The 24,406-nt window shown below is 40.2% G+C and overlaps 1 protein-coding gene across 1 annotated transcript; it reads left to right on the top strand.

The window, feature by feature from the left end:
* The first annotated feature begins 12,035 nt into the window (after positions 1-12,035).
* Positions 12,036-21,731, top strand: wdr41 (WD repeat domain 41). Its single transcript, XM_030742820.1, has 13 exons — positions 12,036-12,443; positions 14,639-14,754; positions 15,639-15,687; positions 15,789-15,917; positions 16,016-16,078; positions 16,566-16,677; positions 16,797-16,859; positions 16,935-17,039; positions 17,760-17,944; positions 18,028-18,149; positions 19,779-19,864; positions 20,900-21,033; positions 21,114-21,731. The coding sequence occupies exons 1-13, from the start codon at positions 12,396-12,398 to the stop codon at positions 21,252-21,254; spliced, it is 1,353 nt and encodes a 450-aa protein (XP_030598680.1). The 5' UTR covers positions 12,036-12,395; the 3' UTR covers positions 21,255-21,731.
* Positions 21,732-24,406: the final 2,675 nt, after the last annotated feature.

Here is a 24,406-nt window from a genome sequence, read left to right as displayed (position 1 = left end):
AACTGGATGGCGACCTGCCACCGAGGTGGGGCACAGACCTGCGCTCCATACAGCAAGTGCATCGTTTTACTTTAGGCTGTTAGGAATAACCCATGATGACTATGTCTATTTTTAATCAGTAGATCATGCACTGCCTCTGCTCAGCTGATAGTGGAAAGAGTGCTGTGACACTAACTTTTGATTAACAGTGCTACTGGTGATCTTGATAATGTTTGAAGTACTCTCCTGGCTATTGCAGGAAATGGCTACGGTTAGAAAAAAACCCAAACAATATGAAAGCGATTTTGCTCGCAGCTGGCAACTGAAGTCAGTGTTTCTTGGTTGGTTTGAGAGCTTCTCTTGTGCGTGCCAGTGCAGAGTCACCAACAGGCACTGGTCAACCAAGTTCAGGCAAAGCCTCTTATTCTTTCATTATAATTATTATCTTTCCTTTTTAATCCATCCATCCATCCATCCATTTCAGGGTTGTAGGGGTCTGGAACCTACAGTAGCTGTTATTGGTTGAGGACCCTGGACAGGTCACCAATTTTTCACAGGGCTAACACAGGCAGACAGACAGACAGACAGACAGACAGACAATCATTTATGCTCACTACACACACACAAACACACCTGAAAGCTCCACTACATTTATACCTACAGCCAACTTAGACTCACCAATTAAACTGGCATGTATATCCCTGTACTGTTGGAGGAAGCCAAAGTACTCAGAGAAAACCCACACAGGCACAGGGAGAACATGCAAACTCCACACACAAAGGCCCCAGACAGCCCATAGATTTGAACCCAGGACATTCTTGCTGTGAGGTGACAGCCCTAACCGTTGCACTTCTATGCCATCCCTGAAAAGGAATCTTCAAATAGAGCATAGTTATTAAATCTGGACCTTTGGGTTTAGCTGTATGTGTTGGGTATACAGATCCCAAAGGCAAAGGATGAACACCACACACTTCCTTGTTGTTTGAACCCCTTTGTTTCAGTTTAGATTTTAATCAAGACAACCTTGGTGACACAACGTTTGCTGATGAAGCTGCAAATCTCCAAACGAAGTCAGTGTAAAGTGCAGTGGAAGACGCCTTTTAAGCAGTCTAATGAGAGAATTAATCCATTTCATTTAAAGCTGCCATCATTATAAGAGAAGTAACCGTAGATTTCTCAACTGTGAGCGCCTGCCTGTGAGTATCTGATACAACTGCATGTTTAGATTAGACAAGTTGTTTTGGTCAGCATTTTGGTAACAGAGGAAAGAAGAGTTCCAAGGTATCCATTCACTTTTAAATGAGGAGTATGGATGACCTCATGTCACAAGTCCCTCAGGTACTTGGAGAAAAGATGAACTGTGTTTGTTTTACTGCGTCACAGTTACTCTGAAAACTCCTCAGTATTTTCCATACTGTGAAATGCCAGCTACATTTTGATGTGTGAGTTAGAACTATTATTTTCTTTGTTCCCCCATTGTCAAAACTGGGAAGAACAATACAATAAAAACAAAAATGACACATTATGATTGATTAGGATTACATTTAGGCTTAGGGCTAGGATTGCCACAGATGATGACTTAGACATCAGATTAAAATGACGCAGTGATGCATACAGAACGTTTCCTGTACACGAACTTAGGATTTACAGAAAATGGCTCATTATTATCCCCCCTGTATATATTGTTTACACATGAACAGCCTTACAAGGGTGTTAACAATAACATAAAGGTGACTGAATTAAAATTTAACAGATAAAGCAGGGTCATGTAGGATCAAAGTCTTTGATTAGCGTTGAACTTTAATACTGTAGAAATAGTAGGCAACTGATTCTAAAATGAATATACAGTAGAAACAACAACACACAACCTAAGCCTACTGGTGACACTGAGTGTCAAATGTATGCTGCCATACAAATCCAAGTATCCCTCCACTGACTCTGCCAGTAATGCTCCAAATCTATTGCCTTGAATGAGCTTTTTTACTCTCTCAATTTAATTTAATTTTTTTATTATTATTTTTGCTATATAAGCCTGGATCTGAGTATATATTATGATCATGCAGAACATGAAGAAAAAAGTGAGTAGGCCAAATGATTGCCAATTACCGTTAATTACAGGCTAACTGTATACAGCATATTGCAATGAAAATGTGAAGTTTTACACCACTGTCCTTTAGCTGAATACTTGTGTAATCGTCTAGAAATATAAAACAGAATATAGCAGATTATCATCTACAGGATATTACAGTTCATAGAAGGCTTGTGACGCCTGGTGGGATGATTAACCCGTGAAGAAAACCCTTGTGTGTATTTGATTGTATAATCATCAATGATTAAACCTCCACTTGCTTTAACGTGTACCCATTTTCACAGAAATGTTCTAAGTTATTTGTAGAATACTGCTGCTTAATTAGGCAGCAGGTACTGTTCTATAAATTATTGTGAATCTTTTCATTTTGATATAAATCCATGTCATAGATTTTGGCTTTCATTTGTGAACCCTCGGGATAAAGATTTTTGCAGTCTAGCGACAGATGTGAAATAATATTACATAAATGTAATAATTTGTTTCACTATCAGCCAGGTTAATTAGTTTGTGGAAATGGGTAACCTGTTTCTCATTGGGTAATTTGTCACACACTGACGAGGTAGCCAATCAGTGACCCTGCTGTTGGTGGGATCATTTCTCCCAGAATGCTGTTCAGCCAGTGTGTCGCAGAAAATGCGAGCGCGAGCCAATGTTTACCTCCTATTCATTCCACACAAATAAATGAAATCAGTCAATAAACCATCCAAGGGTGAATATGGCTCTCTCTATCCTGGATTATGAATGAGAGCTCATTAATTTTCCTCTGTGTGTGTGTGTGTGTGTGTGTGTGTGTGTGTGTGTGTGTGTGTGTGTGTGTGTGTGTGTGTGTGTGTGCGCGTGTGTGAGAGAGAGAGAGAGAGAAGGAGTCAGGTCAAGTGTGCATGTGTGGTAATTTTGTTTCTTCACATATGTTTATATTTTTGCATAAGAAGGGGATGTCAGAATGACATGTACAAATACTAAAAAGCAATTACAAATCAGAAGTGTTACACACAAATGTTCACATTTTTGTAATTATGTTTACATAATTAGTAGTTTGACATTCTGATAATTATGATATGATGATTAGAAGTTCAATACAACTTTCATACTAACCTGTCAATTTACAGCAATGAAAACAGAGGGAAACAGCTAACATCCAATAGTAGAAATCAGCCTATCAGTACCAATAAAGCTTAATCAGTAGTTTTTATGTCTCTGTCTGAATCTCTTGGAAGCTTCTTGAAAGCAAACAAGTAATATAATGTTGTTACTAAAGGTTTTCTACAGACCACCAAAGGTACAAAATAAAATAAAATTAGGTACAAATACGATATATTGGCAAAAGTATCCACTCAGCCATCCAAATCATTGAATTCAGGTGTTCCAGTCACTTTCACAGCCACAAGTGTATAAAATCAAGCACCTAGGCATGCAGACGGCTTCTACAAACATTAGTGAAAGAACGGGTCGCTCTCAGGAGCCCAGTGAATTTCAGCGTGGTACCATGATAGGATGCCACCTGTACGACAAGTTTAGCCATGAAATGTCTGCACTACCAAATATTCCACAGTCAACTGTTAGTGGTATTATAAAAGAGTGGAAGTGATTGGGAATGACAGCAACTCAGCCATGAAGTGGTAGGCCACGTAAAATCACAGAGTGGGCTCAGCAGATACTGAGGTGCACGGTGCACAGAGGTCCCCAACTTTCTGCAGAGTCAATCGCTGTAGACCTCCAATCTTCATGTGGCCTTCAGATTAGCTCAAGAACAGTGTGCAGAGAGCTTCATGGAATGGGTTTCCATGGCCGAGCAGCTGCAGCTGCAGCCTTACATCAACAAGCACAATGCAAAGCGTTGGATGCAGTGGTGTAAAGCATGCCGTCACTGGACTCAGATCAGGTCAGTGAAGATGTGTTCTCTGGAGTGATGAATCATGCTTCTCCGTCTGGCAATCCAATGGAAGAGTCTGGGTTTGGTGGTTGCCAGGAGAACGGTACTTGTCTGACTACATTGTGCCAAATGTAAAATTTAGTGGAGGTGTGGGGTTGTTTTCCAGTGAAAGGAACTCCTAATGCTTCAGCATGCCAAGACATTTTGGACGAAAACAGTATGGGGATGGCCTCTTCCTGTTCCAACATGACTGCACAAAAAGCAGCTCCATAAAGACATGGATGAGGGAGTTTGGTGGGGAAGAACTTGACTGGCCTGCACAGAGTCCTGAGCTCAACTTGACAGAACACCTTTGAGATGAATTAGAGCGGAGACTGTGAGCCAGGCCTTCTAGTCCAGCATCAGTGTCTGACCTCTCAAATGCACTTCTGGAAGAATGGTCAATAATTCCCATAAACACTCCTAAACCTTGTGGAAAGCCTTCCCAGAAGAGTTGAAGCTGTTATAGCTGCAAAGGGTGGAACAACATCATATTAAACCCTATGGATTAAGAATGGGATGTCACTCAAGTTCATATGTGTGTGAAGGCAGATGATCAAATACTTATGGCAATATAGTTTATTAAACTTCAGATGTGCTCAAACATACTTTTTCCCCCCTGCTACCTATGCTAAGCTAATCTAAGTTAAACAATAGCCATGAGAGTAGTAACCATAATATAAATGGATCCTAATGAGGTCAGAAAAACTCATCCATTTTTGGTCCAACTGAAACAAGCTGTTTCAACTCCTCTCCCTTTAAGCCAACTTTCTTCTGATTGGCTGCCCCGATAAACAGAAGGTTAGAGCCACAGGTGGGTGGAGTTACTGTGCTAACAGCTAGAGGCCAGCTCCAAAATGCTACAGTCACACTAGAGAAAACAGTGGCTGGACACTGTAACATGAACAAAATTATTGTGACCGTGTACAATGAACATTCGCTGCCTTTGAAATGGTTGCCTTGAAGATGGGGACCAGGTGATCACTTGCAGTCAGTTGCTGTATTGTTTTTAGATAGAAACATAACTAGAATACAACCAGCTGAGTCAAGGCCCTATTGCAAAGAGACATGTTGCAGATGAGTTGCTCTCATCAATGCAGAGTGACTCAGACTGACTGCAATGTGTTGGGAATCTCTGCATTTATAAATTAGACTGCAATTATTTGCAAACCTTTATCAACCTGTGCGAGAGTGGTTGCAATCAGTCTGAGTTCCACTGTGACTGGAGACAAGTTGGCTTTCAGGTTGAGCTGCTGATACTAATCAGTGTCTGCGAGACTTGGCTAATTAGAGTCACTTGGACCATGCTCGCATTGTTGATTTCTGTTGAGGCATTTTGAATGGAATGATGAAATAAGTGGTTTGCTGTGTCTGGTGATGACTGCCAAGTGTTTGTGCTTCTGTTAGTCTGTTACTTAACACTAATTAGCAGATTATCTGTGTCCTGCTTGCTAACCAAGCTTACTAGCATGAACTGACAACTTAGCACTCCAGCCCTTTTGTCCTAATATGGTCACATCAGGTTCACCAAGAAAACAACAACAATCTGTATTACTTGCACATACGACCACCTCATTATAAGAAACTGTGTTTAATATGAGCAATCAAATATGGAAAACCGCAAGAGGTCCCCTTTGAAGTTTACATTTATCAGTTATAGTGCTAGCAGATATGGAGCTGACACTATCTACCTTTAAAACCAAGTGACCAAAATTTAAAAAGCAGTGTAAATTATGTTGCAATATATCTCCTAAAATAAGCTACAGAGCAAAAGAAATTTATCTCTGAGGTCAGTTCAGGCCACACGTCGCAAAACTCTTCTCCTCCTGGTTTTAAGGGGCGCAGATACATTGGTGGCTTCACATCTATGTTATGAATCCAAATTCATGGGAGCTTTAATTTTATTTGACAGGCAGAGTCTCGTAGTGTCTTGGTGATTGTTATTCCAGATGGCGGCGAGAAAATTCCATTTGAAGGTTTTATTAATTTTCGTTAAAATGGGGAGGTTCGCCGACGCTGTCTTTGCTCACTCACTGACGAGGCTGACTGACATCTCGCTGCTCCCTCCATTTGTCTTTGTTTGAAAAGGTCTTAATTGTATTACATGCAAATGAAGAGATTTGATTTTTGTCCATTATCTATTCATAAGAGAAAATGAACAGAACATTAGTGGGTCACCAAATGAGGGAGAGAGGGAGAGAGGGAGGGAAAGAAGGGGAAGGAGGGGTGAGAGACTGAGACAGTGATGATCAGTTAGACAGAGAGGAAGATAATACAGATAATACAGAATAAAGGAGAACTGGCAGCTTTATATTGTAATGGTGTAATGTCTCCCAAGTTTTGGTGCTGTGTAAAAATAATCTTTCCACCCTCATGTATAATCTGTGTGTATGTAATACTGTAGGTCAAGGCTGATAATTAACCCATGATGACTGAAACACAGCAATTACAGTCATGCTCACGTGACAAATCAAAATGACAGATGCTCAAATACATTCCTCCTCCCTGGACAGCATCAGACCACCATTACCTGCCATATAGATTCCAATCAAGTGCACATCCTGTTTTTGTTTTAATTAGGTGTAAATGGCAACTACAAGTTTAAAGGATCAGTGCAGGATAACAAACAATGAACAGAAAGTGCTGACAGTCCGGTCTGTGCGTTTTAAATTATGTCAGCGCGCATAAAAATAGACCCAGACGTCTGAAACTGGTTCAGAGATTGCTGTTAATATGGAACAGAAGAATGTTAATAGTTACAAATAATTCTGTTTTTTTTGTTTCACTGTGAAAACCTTCACTGTAAAGATCTTACTATCAGCCTGGAAACATCTTACACAAAGGCCTAAACCCTGCCTGAAGTAAAATTCATGATAAAAGGCTCTGTGCACACCGCTGAATGTATATGACAGCTCAGTGAGTCTAGAGTAAAAATAGATTAGGATCCTCTTTATGACAAGAAAAAAAATCAGTGGTTGCCTGGTGATTGCCCTGAATCTGCATTCAGCAACTGATTGCAAGCAGTTGCGAAGACCAACTGGTCATTTTGTGGTTGACTGTGCAACACACTCAACCTCCGGGCGACCACTTTTGATCACAAGGTGATTGCACTAGTTGCTTGGTAGGAGGCTGTCATGTCCTGGGCCGTTGGCCCAGCGTTTTGTGTTAGTTTATTTCCTAGTGTTGTGATATGTCTGCGTCTCTGTCCTGAGTCTGTGCCTGTTCCCCGTGTTTAGTCAGTATGTTCCTTGGTTTGTCACTTCCTGTTTATTTTGACAGTCTGGTTTTTCTGTGCTTTGTGTTCAGCTTTGCTTCCCCTGTGTAATTAGTTTCATTTGCCTCACCTGTTGTTCCCTGCTGTTTCCTCTTGCCCTGATTACCCAGTGTGTACTTAAGCCCTCAGTTTTGTTTTGTTCTCGGTTGCGTCGTTGATGTTTTGTGCCCGCATGTTCCTGTGTTCCCTGTGCCTGCCCTTCGTCTCCCTGTGACTCCCTTCCAAGGTTTTTGTATTTGTGTTTCCCCGTTGAAATAAATCCCCTTTTTAGTTATGTTTGCTTCTGGAGTCCTTCATGTGAGTCCTTCCTCGTCCGTTTCCTCCCCGGCCATGACAGAACGACGCGACCAGACTATGGACCCCTGCTTAAATAAATCCCTTTTAAGTTACGCTGACTTCTGGAGTCCTTCGTGTCAGCCATTCCTCGCCTGTTTCCTCCCCGGCCATGACAGAGGCAACCTGTCTCCAAACAATTGCAGTCCAACTCAGACTGACTGCAATCACTCTCATACAGATTGGCAAAGGTTTGCAAATAACTGCCATCCAGTTTATAAATGCAGATTGCCAGGTTGTTGCAAGCAGTCCGAGTCAGTTTACGCCTACGAATGCAAATTGTTTGTTTGTGCAATGGGGGGGTTTCAGCTGGTTGCATTCTGGTTATATTTGTATAACAGCAAGGTTTATAAGTGCCTATGCCAATTCGCAGTTAAACTGCCCTCAATCACAATTTGTGGAGGAATTTCTGAATTTCTATTTCACATCTTTGAGGCTATGGGAGGACTCTGAATATAAGTACTCAATGTGAGTTTCTGTTTAATGTGTCTGTAGACAGCAGCAGATTTGCAGCAGATGGCAACAGATTTACGATTTTCACCTGTTTATCACTGTTATTTGCCATATTATCACTAATCAGATTGCATGTATGACCTCATTCAATTGCAAACTGATAGACTGATAGCAGACTGACTCCATCATGTCACTATTTTATGCACCAAAGTCAGTTTGAAGCTAGTAACTGATTGCAAGCGGTTGGAGACCTGATCCCTGTCTTCAAAGCAACCATTTCAAAGGCAACAAATTGCACATCCACTGCTTTCCCAAATGTGTCTGTAGCATAAAGATGGAAGTAGCCTCCAGGTCTGTAAAGTGACGCAAACATCCCCTCTTTCTAATAGCCTACAGGGGGCGACACCTCTGGTTTCAAAATGAAGTCCAATTGTACATAAGTCCATAAGAAAATTAACATACTTCTCTTTGAATATATGATGCAATAAACAATTTTCTAATGAGTTTATGGTCTCACTTGTTTTATGTCTTACTTGATACAGCATGATAGTATTTAGGTAATTATAGTCCCATTTAGATTGAAATAGATGATAAAGGTTACCTTCGTTAACTTGCTGTGGTTACATGTGGTTGCAAGTGGTTACATGAGAATACAGTGTTGTCAGTTTCTCAGTCAGATCTATCCCATCACAGTCGATTAAAAAAACTAAACAAACAAACAAAATAAGGATGGCGGCAGCTCCAGGCTAAAGAATCCTCAGGTCCAGGCAACAAACCAGAACTACAGAAACCAGTGGGCAGTGTCATGCAGGCTACATGTTTGTATACAGCCTGCTATGCAGACATTTTTAAAATCAAAATAATTTCAAAGATTTTTTATGGAGCGATTGTACATAAGTCTGAGCACCTCAAACTGTTTGGGTAAGTAGAAATCCATTCATTAGAGTGATATTATTGCTGTTGCTTTAAATGTGTTTGAATTTTGCTTGTGAGCTTTTTGTTTATTGTGCTCTGCAAAGCATCCTGTAACTATGTTTTGCTACACAAATAAAGGATTATTATTATTATTATTATCATTAACTGTGAGCTGTGAACAAGGTGCTGCCCTGTGTGCTCAGGTCTAAGTGGAGGCAGGGCCCTCAGCAGATAAAGCAGAACACAGTGAAAGCCTGATGAAGAGGGACAGTGAAGTGTGTTGGTCAGGAATGAGCCTATCTCTCTCTACAAGACCCCTCTGAACAGCAAGGGAGCGAGTCTGTTATTGAATACTGTTGTTGGTCCTTTGTTAAATTACAACTTAATTCCTTTTCCATCATCATAACCATTTGTTTTCTTTACAGGCTGGAGATGGGTGGGTCAGGCACTGTAGAGGGGGCAGAGGCAGCAGGCATAGTTTTTTTCTTTCACACCCAACTCTGCTGGTCTTTCAGTGGCGATCACATCATGACTTCAGCTTTTAGATGATTTCTGCCATTGGTCATATTTGACACCTCATCCGAGGCAACTGCATTCACCAAACCCTCTTTTCCCCATTTCTTCCCACTGTGCTCCCGATTCTGTTCTTTACCTTCTGTTCTCTCTATCAGTCGTATTTTTCAAATATCTAGTCAGATAGTCACATCTCTGTCTGAAGTACTTTAACAAATGGTAGCAGCACGGCCACACAGTGACTTTTCTCATTCTCTGACTTTTCATCTAGCACAATTTATTCTTAAAGTATCTCAACATCTACCAGATGGATAGCCAAAAAAATAAAAAAATAAAAAAATAAAAAATAAAACATTATTGACTTCCATGGTTCCCACACAAAAAAGCAAACATCCTAATCCTTAGGACTGAATACTGAACAGGCTGAGGCACCCACCTGTCACTCAAAATAGCCACACCCTTAATGACTTTAGGCCTTAATTCAATTTAAAAGGGTTGAAATATAAAATTCACCCACTCTACTATTGGCACGAAATGCAAAATTAGCAACAGAAGCCATTTTTGTACTATGCTGTGAACGTGAATATTTTTACAGTAAAGTTGGGCATATTTACACTGGGTTCTGTGGAATTAACTCCCTTTTGGAGGCAGCCTCAAGTGGCCATTTTAAGAACTGTCATGTCTGATACTCTCAATTTAGCTTTTGATTCATTCATTCAGAGGCTGCCTGTTGATCTTGACAAGCAATGGTTAAAGTTTTAGACACATACATTTATGCACCTCTTCAGATGAAATGCAAGCTCTTCAAATTTATTTGACTGCCCAGTACCATCGTCAGGGGAATCTATTTGTTCAGTACTCTAAGGTTGCCCACATACCTGCACATTTTGATATTTCCATCAGGCTTTGCTATATTTTGTATTTTGTGTTAATTAATAGCAAATATCAGCATGCTAATATGCTAAAATTATATATAAAAAATACATGACAGCATAAATACATAATACATGAATAAAGATGAAAAAGGCTTTGGCTTCAAGCGCTGCTGTGGCTGAGAGCTGAATCTCAGTGTGCCTGCAGACTCCCAGTAACTGGATCACGATTCACAACTTTTCTAATAATTATTTATTGACTCAAAACAGTCCTCTGGAATCTATATATCTGACCCGTCCACTCAGATATCTAACAGATACTATAGTAAAACAAACATTCTTACATCTAAAACCCATTCACTCCACCTCAACCGATCCCTTGCCCTAACCCTCCTCCTTTCTGTAGCTGCCCTTGAGCTTTTCTATTACCGCATGGAAAGCACCTCGCAGCCCCTGACAAGCGCAGCGGATCGACACTAAATCAGAAATCAGTGCCAGCCACAGATCTGAGCCACCATGAAGGTCACAGGCCCTACACTGCATGTCGTCTCAATTGGGGGAGCAGGAGCAGACTCAGCTTGGGGTGTGTGTGTGTGTGTGTGTGTGTGTGTGTGTGTTAACATGGAATACACTGAGAGAAGGAGATTGTAAAGCTGAGGAAGAAGGTTTGGATGAAAAAAAGGTCAGCATTATTGGAGAAGTTGATGAAGGGAAGAAAAAAAAATAACAGGGAGCAAGAAAACTGTGGGCAGAAAATGCTGAACTGATCCAAGAGAATAAAAAAAGAAATTATGTATTAATTTCTTTTAATACAAAAAGAAACAACTGGCAAAAATATTTTGATTTCCTTTCACTAATAGAGCTTTGAGTCTTCTCCTGATCTCGTGCTATTGTTACACACTGCCATCTAGTTGTAAGAAGATGAATGACGCCCATTTGAAGACCTGACTTCACTTGACAAATGTTTTGGTACTCTTGAATGTTTGAGCTTCAGGGCTGCCCTTTGTACCACATACCGCAGCCTTGGTTTTATTTCACTAACACTATTTCTCTGCTGGGATCAAAAGTGCACTGAGAGCAATAGAGGTTTGGTGTGACCAGCAACAACAAAAAAGATTTAATCTCCTGTCAGAGATGGAAATCCCTGCCTGAGAATTTTTATTTTTTATTTTTTAGCAAAAAACAACAACAAAAACTGTATTATTATTATTATTATTATTAGTTTACACAGGTCCAATGGTTTTAAAGAACTTTGTAATGTCATCATCATTATCATTGTTATTATTATTATATTTTAAGGTTTAATGTATCATGCTGAAAAGCTTGTATTACACAGATAAAGCTGAGGAAAATAAAAACAAGCATTTGTTTTGACAAATGTGTGTGTTTTACTAGACCCTGGGCTATATTTTTTAACCACTATTGCTATAATCATACGTTCTGTATTCATTAATGAGACAATAAATAATAAACAATAATTAAAACACACAAGTAAAGCAACTTCAGAGGGCATTTTATCAGTTTTTAAATAGGCCTGGTCTTATTATTTAAGGAAAACCCAGAAATATATAAAATATTCCATAAGCAGATGTTGTGTTTAATTTTCCCAAATCCATGAAATCACTAAAATGTTTGGCTCAACAGTCTCACATACACTTCCCAGTTATTACGCGACTTAAACGAATCGTGTCCATGAAAAGCTTCCGTACTGTGAGTCACATGAGCGGTTTGTTGTGGTCGTGTCGTGACTGAACACCTTCGAAGCATGTAGCTTGAAAACTGTAGTACTGGCGTGACATTTCTCAGCTTTGGCTAAATTATCTGGCCAACAAACCGAAGCGTAACCTGCCGACGTCTCCTCACAACGAGCTACAGCGAAACAGGCGAGAGGGTGTTTCTGTGTCCAGCTGACGACCTAACGTCCAGAGCCTGTAACGTTAGCTGGCTGCTTTATTGTGCTTTCACATTTGGGTTCATGACCAGAGAAGTGTCTGGATAAACTGTCTCTACTCTGTTTGACCTGCTGGCGTTAGTTAGTTGCTGAAACATTACGCCATGCTCCGGTGGATTCTTGGTGGTCGGGAAGCTCAGAGTTCAGCGGAGGTAAGCGAGCTACTTCACCACAGAGGATGGATATATATATATATATATATATATATATATATATATATATATATATATATATATATATAATTTTTTTATTGTAGACGGTGTAGCAGCTGTCCTCCAAGAGTTCCTGTTTGCAACAAGTCTCGCCTGGTTACTGCAACTAATAATTTTATCATTTACCTTCTGTAAAGTTATGGAAGTATGGTGTAATTTTGGCCCATACACGCCCCTCCACTCTCCCAAAGCCTCATGTACTGCAAAGCAGATTGTTAGCTATTCCACCTACGTCCATGTTCAGGAAGCCTTCTTAGTATATGATATAAATATCCACCAAATTTAGGCATATACAGTCACTGGTCAGTTACAGCTAGCTAGTACTGGGTTGGACCTCCTTTTGCCTCCAGATTTGTTAGCTGCACATCCACAATGCAACTCTCTGTTCCACCACATCCTGAAGGTGCTCTGCTGGATTGAGATCTGGTGACTGTGGAGGCCATTTAAGTACAGGAGCTCATTGTCATGTTAAGAAACCAGTTTGAGATGATTTGAGCTTTGTGACATGGCACATTACCCTGATGGAAGCAGCTATCAGAAGGTGGCCACACTGTGAAGGAATGGACATGGTCAGGATCAACACTCCTTACTGTGACATTTAAATGATGCTCAGTTTGGTTGTAAAGGGACCCAAAGTGTGCCAAGAAAATATCCCCCACATCATAATATCAGAACCACCCTGAGCCAATGATAGAAGGCAGGATGGATCCACACTTTAATGTTTTTACTCCAGATTTGACCCTACCATCAACGTGTTGCAGCAGAAATCAAGACTCATCAGACCAGTCAACATTTTTCCAATCTTCTGTTGAGCTCATGCAAATTCAAGCCCCCAGTTTCCTGTTCTTACCTGACAAGAATGGCATCCGGTGTGGTCTTCTATTTAATTCAATTAAATTTTATTTATATAGTGCCAAATCGCAACAAACTGTCACCTCAAGGCGCTTGAGGTGCCTTTTGCTGCTGTAGCCTGCCTGCTTCAAGGTTCAGTCTGTTGTCTGCTCTTCTCTATCCTTGGTTGTAATGAGTGGTTATTTGATTTGCTATTACCTTCCTTTCAGCTCAAAGCAGGCTGGCCATTCTCTTCTGATCTCTGACAGCAACAAGGCATTTTCACCCAGAGAGCTGCCGCTCACTGGATATTTTCTCTTTTTCCGTCCATCCTCTGTAAACCCTAGAGATGGCTGTTCAGGAACATCCCAGTAGATCAGCAGTTTCTGAAATACTCAGACCACCCTGTATGGTACCAACAATGGCACCACATTCAAACTTAAATCAGCTTTCTTCACAATTCTCATACTCGGTTTGAGCTTCAGCAGGTCGTCTTTATGCACTGAATTACTGGCTTGTCATTGGTTTATTTGATATTTGCTTTAACAAGTTGTTGAACAAGTATACCCAATGAAGTGTAAATGAAGTTCATATGTTTTTAAGTGTTTGTTCTAAAAGACAAATAATTTTCTTGTTATTAGAAACAGTTCTCAAAAATGTTATTCTGACTTAAGTCTCAAAGTAAGGATGTCACAATACCAGAAATTTAGTAGTAGTAAGGTGGCACACCATAAACACTACATGCTTATATTGTGTTGGCAGGACACAGACCAAAATGGTCGCTGAGGAGCCCTCATTACATTAGTTTAAACATTTATATAACGCTAGCGATTGCACATATTTTAGCTTATGAAATATACCCTGTTGCCAGCTGTGCCATAAAACATGTTAATGTATTTCAGGATAAAAATGCAAAGTACTTCCATATCATAAGAGTTTAAAAGATGAACATAGTTACTGTGATGTCATTCGTTGGTTTCTGAAATCCCATTTTTTTTAAGCCTCAAGAAAAAACTGGATGTGAATATATTTAGATATAATCTTTAACAGAGCATTATATTTGTGTAAATCAGAATGCGTCTGAGGCTCTCATTTTTTGGTGAAATCTAGTGGAATAGATGTGTAAAGTAGCAAAAAAATATAAATGTCAAGTATACATTCCTTAAGTATACATGTTTAGAAGTACTAATTAGTTTTCCACTTCTTTCTGCCCATGCTCCTGACTCTCAGCCTTCTCTCAGCCTCAGTTCAGTCTACGGCACTGCGACCTGTTTCTCTCACTGTTTTCCTTCTTGTGTCTGCAGAAAAGCCCTGTGTTGTGCATTGGAGAGGAACAACCCAAAAACTGCTTCACTGAGCTGCAGGTGCTGAAAGGACATTTTGACATTGTTCGATTTCTGGTGCAGATTGATGACTTCAGGTAAGCCGACCGCAACCCCCTCCCCAACCCTCAACCCTCCCTCTCGCCTCTCCTGCCCTCTCTTATCCCTCTTTCCCTCTATAACCTCTCTCCTCTCTACCCTTGGCTGGCCTCTATCCCGCTATGATTGACAGGAGATCCTCACCTACAACAAACTTACAGAGCATGACAGGAGCCCAATCATCACCACTATGTGATTGTGTGTGTGTATGTGTGTGTGCGTGGTACAGTATAACCAAAGCCTTTTAATACTGTCCATACACACACATATATATATAAAGGTTTGCACCTGCTCTCCTCCTTGAGCTGCTCTGTGGAAACATGCTACACACTGAAATGGTAGAGTGGGCCTGCATAAGTGCTCAGATTGGGATTTATAACCGACCTAAGTGTGTGTGTGTGTGTCAGGAGGTGGGGGGGGGTGCTTTACGCCTGGTCTCCTCCAGTAATAACCCCCTCCTTTGGGTCTCGTCCTCTCTGCACACAGGTTCACAGTCGGGGGCAAAGGCCAGAAAATTCTCTCCAGATTGCTTTTGAAGTCTGAAAATGTATCCTCAACAGTTCCTCTCTTCTCATTTTCGCTGTTTTATCCGTTCATCCTGTCTGTTGATTTTGGAAACAGGCAGTTTGGATGGTTCAGGGTCAGAAGGCAAGTTAACGTGATAAGCTCCAGGACAGATGTTTTTTTTTTTTTTCCAGCATTTCTCAGGTGGAGATGAACCTGCGGGAAATGATTCCTCACGGGAATAGTTTGTCTCTGTGTTTGACTAGTCAACCTGCTAACGCTGAATCCTGCCAAAGTGCAAGTCTCAGCCGAGGGGTCAGTGTGACATAGGAGTTTATATTTGAGAAATAACTCTCACCTTTCTCGTCCTGTTACCCAGATGTGCCTCAGCAGGGGATGATGGCCTTGTTTTGGTGTGGAATATAGAGGTAATATGCTGTCAGTTATTTTTTTCCCCCTGTAACATATGAAATTGCACACACCACAGTGGGACTAATTGCTAATTGCTTTTTTTTGGTGTGATTGGTAGACTGGGGAGAGGCTACTGGAGCTGAGGGGCCATTCCCAGCAGATAACAGCCATAACCACCATCACCTGTAAAAATGAAGTCACATCGCACACCTCGCTCATCACCGCCTCCTCAGACCGAAGTCTCAGCGTATCCTGAAACAATACAGACGAATACGCAGCGAGTGTTTCGTGTGTAATTTGTGCCTTTGTGATTCAGGCTTGATTCTCCTTAATCCTGTCTGTCAGCTGTGGGACCCTGATACAGGCAACCGGGTTCAGACCATTTCAGATCTTCATTCTTCTGTAAAGGTAACAAGACACCTTTGAAATCCTATAAAATAAAAACTGTGCTAGTGTCCAAACACTTATGGACCTTACTGTATACACGACAGAAGAACACATAATCACTTATTTTAATGGTAAAATTTAATATAGAAGACATACAGTGAATTTTTCAATTATATTAGATTTTCTTGGGTATTCCAGTCATCTGACTCGATGTAATTAAGTGTTGTCAAGATATGAAACTTACTAATTAAATGTTTGGCGCTACAGGTTCTTATGCCAGTTAGAAAACAGTAATTGCCTCCTCTTGGTCACAGATTGGGGTTAATTGCAGCAGCTATAGGCTAATTACTTTTGATTTCTTTTCTTCACTGGCAGTTTGTGCATTTGTGGGGGTGCTACATTGGTGTTCACGTGCATATCAGAATCAGAAACGGTATTTCTTGTGCTGATCCAGATAACGGCTCTCTCTCTCTCTCTCTCTCTCTCTCTCTCTCTCTCTCTCTCTCAGTGTTTGCTGGTGCTCGAGCGACTGTGTGTGTGGCTCTCTGGTGGGGAAGAACTGTGTGTGTGGAGCAGAGACTTTCAGCTGCAGTGCCAGAGACCCAGCCGCAGTGACACCGGTAAGAAAACATGGCTGTCACAAAAACCCCATTTTTATTGTTGTTCTAACTGCGCTGACCCCTGACGCTGCTGTTTGCACATAAACTGATCGGTGTTTTTGTGTTTTGACACGTTGAAGGAATTACTGCTTTGATCGAACTGCCGAAGAACTACATAGCAGCTGCCATGGATAAAAAAATAAGTAAGATGATAAAATATGGTGTGGATCAGAATAGATTAAAGGTGCATTGTTTAATTTTTTTTTCCCCCTTTGCAGTGATTTACAGCTTGACAGTTTCTCCTGATTCGTCTGTGTCAGTGGCTGAGATCCGCTGCCTGTCCGACCACCAGGATCAGATCCGAGCTCTTATTAACATCAATGGTCAGTCTAAACCCCGAAGGCTTGCTGAAACTCAGCATGACTTTGATTTTTGAGATACAAAAAGATTGTGCATTGTACCCATAGACTGCATAAAAGGTGGACGTAGCTGCTGTGACATCCGTTGTCTTATGAAGTTCAATTTCTGAGCCTCAAGATAAGCATTTTTGTTGTTGCCATCTTGGTTTAAAAAGCAAACAAAAAGCAAGTGTGATGAGGAGGTGTGGGTCTGACTGTAAAACCGCTTGCTTATTGGCTAATGACTTGCCAATCACCAGTCTTAGGCCTATTAGTGGACCACAGATAATCCTCCTTTTTGAAACAGAGTCAGACGGTTTCCCAGTCATGGCTTAAGCATGGTCCTAAACTAAAAGGAAAAAGTCAATGAAGACCACAATAGGAAAAATTATTTAGTCCAGGATTAGACATAATCCCTGTGTGGGAAACTGGGCCTGTATGTCCAAGCTTTACAACTTTTTTTTATTCAATATGGCCCAGAATGAGCAACTGAGACCGTCAGAGAAGTGTTTACAGAGGTCAAGTCAGAAAGCTGGTTTCCTATAGACTTCTATAGGACTGGAAGTCTGTTTGCAACCGTAGCTATCGTCACTTGGTGCCTTCAGATAGATTGCATCTTTCTGATGGAAGCTACAGTATGTCCATGTTTTATACTGTCTGTGTTTGTACTCTTGGACTCACGTGATTTCCTCTTGGGTTCTTCAGACAGGGTTTTCGCCAGCGGCTCCCATGCGGGCGAATTGATCTTATGGGATGCGATTGAGTGGACCATCCTGGCCTATGTGCACATTCTCTGGGAGGAGTCACAAGCCTGCACTCAGACTGAAATACGAATGGCTGCTCCTAAACCCAGCGAGATGTCCATCCAGCATCTGACCACCAATGGAAAGGTGAGAACAGAAGAGGACAGGATGGGTGTGTGTCACGGGAATACTGTCATTCAAAATAAAACCTTTGCTTGCGTGTTTTGTAGCTCATCCTCGCAGCTGTGGGCAGTGGCCTCTACGTCTACAGTGTTCAGACCAAAAGCGTGGTGGCCTACAGGAAGGTTGCCCATGATTCTAATGTGTTACACACCATGCTGCTGTCTGACAGGTAGGATCGTACAGCTTTATTAACAATTCTTCTTTCTACCGTCTAAAACGTAGATGGGCAAAATATTTCCTTAAAGGAAAACTGAACAAGCCAACCAGAAATCAATAGAAGCTGTAGCGTGGGCAGGTTACTTGAATACATTAGGTGTTACAATAAATAACGGAACAAATGTCAGTTGTCTGTTCATTGAGATTGTCAAACAATTTCAATTGAATTGAATTGAATTTTATTTATATAGCACCAAATCACAACAGTCGCCTCAAGGCGCTTTGTATTGTGGGTAAAGACCCTACAATAATACAGAGAAAAACCAACAGTCAAAAGACAAACACTTGGTGACAGTGGGAAGGAAAAACTTCCTTTTAACAGGAAGAAACCTCTGGCAGAATCAGGAATTTTGCCCATGAATAGTCATGGCAGTAGTTCTGGTTATGCCTGTCAGTTAAGCAGGTCAGTACTGCAATGGTAATAAAGTTTAGCCACACAAGTAAAAACAGTCTCACTTGGGTAAACAGGTCAAAATTTTGAGTTAATTTGTTTACTTCAGTATTGACCACCAGTCAAATTTTTTCGCTTGCCCCTGGGCTCATTAGAACAGGACTTTATTATTTTGTTTATATATAGTTAGCTTAATATACTTTTGTCTTAATAATTCATTAATAGTTTTAGATTTCATTTAATAATCTAAATCTCCAAAATAAGTAGTAGCTGCAGGTATCGCCATGACAGACGGGGCCTCTAGAAAGTTTAACAAGAAATCTTCTGTATTTAAATATTATGAAAAATTAAACGAGCAGTCGTACAATCATAAACTTTCTTGCTGTGTGGGTGGGAGGAGTTGAAAATGTAGCTTTTCTTCTAAAGTGGTTGAACAGGTGTTTTGATAAAGGGCTCCTAATGGCGTTTTACCTGCAGAGGTTTTGACTGCAGCTGCTCATATCAGCTTTAGAAAAAAATAATTTTATTTGACGAGGCAGCTCTCATGTAGCTGAGCCACCAGTACTGCATTCCTGCTGTCTCTGCATGTCTCTTTATTTATTGCTTTATGTTGGACCCTCATTGACTGAATTTTGTGGCCATCTTGGCTACTGTGCCTTCTCCACTGGGAAATACATGTCTGTTTATAAATGTTTCCTAAACAGACATGATGCCATTATTTATAATGACATAAATATTAATGAATTGATGTCTAGAACACAAGACAGAAACAACCACCGATCACATGATAAATATGTGGGGAGTGAGTCATCATGTACAGTTCCTCAAATTTAAAAGAACAGAGCATTTCATCAGAATTACTTTACTTAACAGAAGTGCTCTGACTCTTCTACAGTATATCATTCAGAACCCCAAACAAAAGTGGTTATTTAAGTTAATTCCCTTAAATACCAAATGTGGGCTGTGAGGCAGTGCAACAGATAAATGCTTCAATAGAGGAAAGGCCGTACGTCTTATATACCTGTCTTGTCTTTCACTGATTTAAATAGTTTTTTTTTTTTTTTTTTTCGGACAGTTATGAACTATTAAATCTTTAATCAGATTACTACACAAACAGTCTGTGTATGTGTGTGTGTGTGTGTGTGTATGTGTATGTGTGTGTGTGTGTGTGTGTCACTGTCTCTGTTTCAGTGAGCTGATGTCCTGCTCTGAGGACGGCAGTGTGAGGATGTGGGAGATCCAAGACTTGCCTTTGCCGGCTGAACCAGCTTCTTCAGGTGACACACATGTACACACAGACACAGAGACACATTACTGAAAGTAGATTACGTTCTCCATGATCTCTTACATACTTAAGTATGACTCAAACTTTGAAGACTGAGGAGAATTACTTGCCTGGAATGTGTGTGTAGCTGTGTCTTGGTGTGGGGGTGGAGGTGCTGTAATGCTGGCCAGACAGGCTACATTTTTTATGTGGTGTAAACTTTGGTGTGTACGTGTGTGTGGGCATGCTGTCTGTGATAGTCCAACATAAAATACGATATCTTTGTCATCGCGCAGTACAATGAAATTTTGTTGGAGCTGTCCTCCGGGTGCAGATGTAATAATTAATATGATAGAAATAAAATATTTAATTAAAATAAATAAGGACCTGATATTTACAGAGGCAGTGTGAATAGCAAATAAATGGTCTATTTACGCAATGTGGTAAAGTGGCGCAGTGGATGTGTGTCTGTTGGGTTTTATATGGTCAGTGGTCAGCAGTGTGACAGCTCTGTGGCAGAAGCTGTTTTTCAGTCTTGAGTTCGGGTGTACAGTGTCCTGTAGCGCCTCCCAGAAAGTAGGGGGGTGAAGAGCCAGTGTCCAGGATGCGTCCTGATTATGGCTGTGACCTGGTCCTGTATATGACCTCTAGTCTGGGGAGCTGGGTGCTGGGGATCCTCTCAGCAGCCTTGATGATGCTGATTCTGGAGAAAACAGTCTACAACAGTTGCTAATCATCGTCAAAGCCCTATTATTTGTTTATCATCAGTTACGTGGTCTTTTGCGATCTATTTTTTCCATTCTGGTAAAGTTTGCACACACTATCCATTCATATGAATGGGTGAGTGTGTGCAAGTTATTGACTGGTACTGTATATCAGTCTGCTGGCAAATAAACACATCACCTCCTCTCCATTATGGTTACCTGCATATATTTTCAACAGCAACATCATCTGCAACAAGTACAACTTTACAGTTTGTCATCTATAATCAATTTATAAATATGAGTTAGTCCTTAGGTATGCTGAAATAGTCTGTCTATATGAACAGGGTTCTTTGGGATGTGGAGTTTTGGCCGTTCAAACAAACAGTCCGGCCCTCCTTCAAAGAAGGTTATTGACATCCCCAACATCAGGATGCTGGAATTGACGGGAGATCTGATTGGACACTCAGGAGCAGTCCAGGTACATGAAGCTTAAACTAAACTTCTTCTTTATAATTATGTAATATTAGTGCGATGGTAATGTCTTTGGACTCATTTCAGATGTTCGTGAACTTCAAGGAGAAAGGTTTGGTCACATGCTCGGCAGACCACCTGCTGATTCTGTGGAAGGACGGGGAAAGGCAGACCCATCTCCGCAGCCTGGCCCTTTTCAAAAAACTGGAGGAGAGGGGAGAACTTTGACCCCTTATGTCACTGCCTTTAGAAAAAGAAGAGGTGGGAAGCTGTTGCTCGATGGTGTTCACAAATGATTTTAATATTAATTTAATGGCCTGTGTTTACATTTGATCACTTTGCCTTTTGACTGAAGACAAGTATTTACCTAAGATTGTATAAACTGTAAATCATCTCTCAAACAAAATATACTTGTTTCCGCACTGGGATGTTTGAGCACTGTGATGCAGACGTAAGTCATTTTGTAACAAACAGGGTCTGTTATGGTTTTACACTAGTGTAGTATGATTCATAGTTCCTGTGCAGGCTCAGCAGGTTTATATGTCTGTATAGGTGCCTTTTCATGTCTGTTGTGTCAGTCTGCTTCCATCTGCCAAAAAAACTCCACTGTTGTGATCCTCCAGTTGTGCTGTGAGAGGAAGGTTTGGCAGCGTATGCATGTAATAATTTGCAGTGTTGTTTTTTTAAAAAAATATTTTCTGTCAATATGCTTCTTTGTGTTTTTGAGAGTTAGATGAGAAAATCAATACCACTCATATCATTCATGAACTACAGTCTGTTTGTTTGGCACAAAGACTGGAAATGAAGAAACTGCTAGTGTTAATGAAGAAAAAAAAAACTTCCACAAGCACGGGCCAGCATTTTTCCAGGTTCCAGGTAATGTAAGTTGACCATTCGGATATTTAAGAACGATACAGATGCCAATAATTGTGATTTTAAAAAGTTGATAATCCAATATTGCCCGATATTTTTTTCTTTCGGAGATATGAAACATAAACATATTTCCCTAATATTTTTAATGTGTAGTTCATTTACTTGTCTACGCTGTGCTCCACTTTGCTCAGAGCATGCAGTATTTGGTCTGAGATCCCTCATTTAACCATTTCAGAGATAGTTAATAATAGAGAAAAATGTGTGACATACATCTCCACATAAGGCCAACTTGGCAAACAAATGAACAGCATCACAAATATGATCAAACATTAGCACTGATAGCTTTTATTGTGCCATCTGGGAAAAAAAAAAAAAGCTGATTTCAGCATCATATTCTATCGCTTGTTCTATACCTACCAAGCGCTGTCTCCAGCAGTGGAAAGCTAATGTGACGTTTACTCTTGTTTTCCTGCTTTCATCATTTCTTCTCTTTGTAGATAAATGTAGTTGGTGCTGGTGGTAGCAAGGGTCCTTTTTTCAGGTGCTTCCGCCATTGTTTGATGGTTCCCTTACTACAATACCTCATAACCTTGGGTAAGAAAGGCAATTATTTCAATTTAAACTATTCCTGTAAATGTCTTGGTGCCAATAATCTAAGAAGTTTCTATTTAAAGAACACAATAATTGTCTAAAGTAAAACCAGAAAGCGCAAAATAGATTAAACCTTTCAAACATGACTGCTTTTATGTAAAGCTTTTGTAACTATTATGCTTGCAGTATGTAAGCAAAATATGAAAAGCAAAAATGATATTGGCTGAATATTTACAAGAACAGCAGTTACACAGGTACATAAGATAAAGGCAGCGTCACTATCATGACAGCATCTGTGTGTCGGACATGGCGGGGATCAAATCTGGAATGCAGATTTGATCCAACTGCTGACTTGCTACAGGTGGCCCATGAGGTCCACACTGACAAATGGTTAAAATTGTATTTGTGAAGAAATTCATGAAGTTAAGGTTAAAGGAATACTTGACTCAACAGAGCTCTGACTCTTGTTAGCCTGGCTACAGTGCTGAAAAAGAAAAGTCCTGGGATTGTTCTTTTTTTCTTCATAGTAAGATGTCCCAGCTTCACAGGGGGCTTTATTTTATTTTATTTTTTTTAAGAGAGCAACAAACTCTTTTCAAGCCAAACAAAGATCTTCTAAATGAGTGAAACATCATTTCCTGTCCAGCTTATGGATGATCTGCCATAACACATGTTTGTGAGTTATACCAAGGACTCAAACACCTCTGATTTGAAGCTTTCTTTTTTTTTTTAGAGGACCCACAGTATCCAGAGTTGTATGCAGTGAGGATGTAACATTATCAATAAAATAATCAACCTCTGAGGAAGTAAGGTTTAGATAGCCACTCTGTATTGTGTTGGCACATGGCATTGAAAATGACAGCATAGGAATCACTTCCTGAAACTTTCAGCTCTTTCAGAAAGACATCTACTGTAATGAAATTTATTCCCGGCTGCTGTGTAATCCATTATTGTAAATTAAATGTTAGTAAGAAATGATCAAACAATTGACGATTTTCAGGAAAGTCTTCAATTTCTATGTTATATCTCAGAACAGAATCAAGAGTGTGATTAAAGCAATGGGTGGGATTATTTACATTTTGAGAGAAGCCAGATGAGTCTAATAAACAAAATACAATGTTGAGGCTGTCATTTTCAGCATCTACATGGATTTTAATATCACCCACTATGATTATTATTTATCTCAACTGAGCACTAAATCAGATAAAAAGTCTGAGAAATCAGATAGAAACTCTGAGTAAGGGCAAAGTGGAAGATAGACAACAACAAATAAAACTTTTTTTTTTTTTGAGTTTTAGGGTACAAGGCTAAGCCTCAGGCTTTTAAATTAATTAAAACTTGATTAAATCAGCTGGAAGGGAAGATTGCTGAGAATTAGTATGATTCACGGGTGTTGATTCGTTTAAACAAACATGACTAACTGGTTGGTGAATACATATTTTTCCCCAGTGTCCGAGATTGCCTCCCCGCATCCTCTCGAGCAAGCCATGCTTGGTGTCACTTTGGATGGTTACGCACCTCTCAATTTTTTTAACCTTGCACGGATGCTACAGCCGCCATGGCTGGGTTGAAGACAAGTTTACAAGCATGTCAGATTTAACTGAGATATTAGCATATGCAGTAGAAGCTCAGAGTTTTGCACATTATACAGAATGAGACCTTGCAGCAGTTGAAAAGATGGATTCAGAGCAGACAAAACTGACTTACAGCATCTTGTGGTACAAAGTGGTATTACATGAAAATACAGCCCAGCCCTAGTTTAATGTCAGTTGATGTCTTTTCAACACAGATCCGAGTCTTAGTGGCTGATTCTTGTTGATAGTTTTGGTTAATTGTGGAACCTTGTTTGAAAAACAATTTTTAAACACATAGTTTTACAATAAGTATCTTTAAACAAAACAGATAACTCATTTAGG

Source organism: Archocentrus centrarchus, chromosome 12 (genome assembly GCF_007364275.1).
Source record: "Archocentrus centrarchus isolate MPI-CPG fArcCen1 chromosome 12, fArcCen1, whole genome shotgun sequence".
Taxonomy (NCBI): domain Eukaryota; kingdom Metazoa; phylum Chordata; class Actinopteri; order Cichliformes; family Cichlidae; genus Archocentrus; species Archocentrus centrarchus.
Note: the sequence above shows the minus strand (reverse complement) of the source record. Positions and strands in the feature narration are given on the sequence as shown.

Bases quoted from the DNA above. Each gene is read 5' to 3' on its own strand.
- wdr41 (XM_030742820.1), top strand. From the start codon at position 12,396: ATGCTCCGGTGGATTCTTGGTGGTCGGGAAGCTCAGAGTTCAGCGGAG. The intron at 16,860-16,934 runs GTAAGATGATAA...CCCCCTTTGCAG, and splicing joins TGCCATGGATAAAAAAATAA to TGATTTACAGCTTGACAGTT. The intron at 17,040-17,759 runs GTCAGTCTAAAC...TGGGTTCTTCAG, and splicing joins AGCTCTTATTAACATCAATG to ACAGGGTTTTCGCCAGCGGC.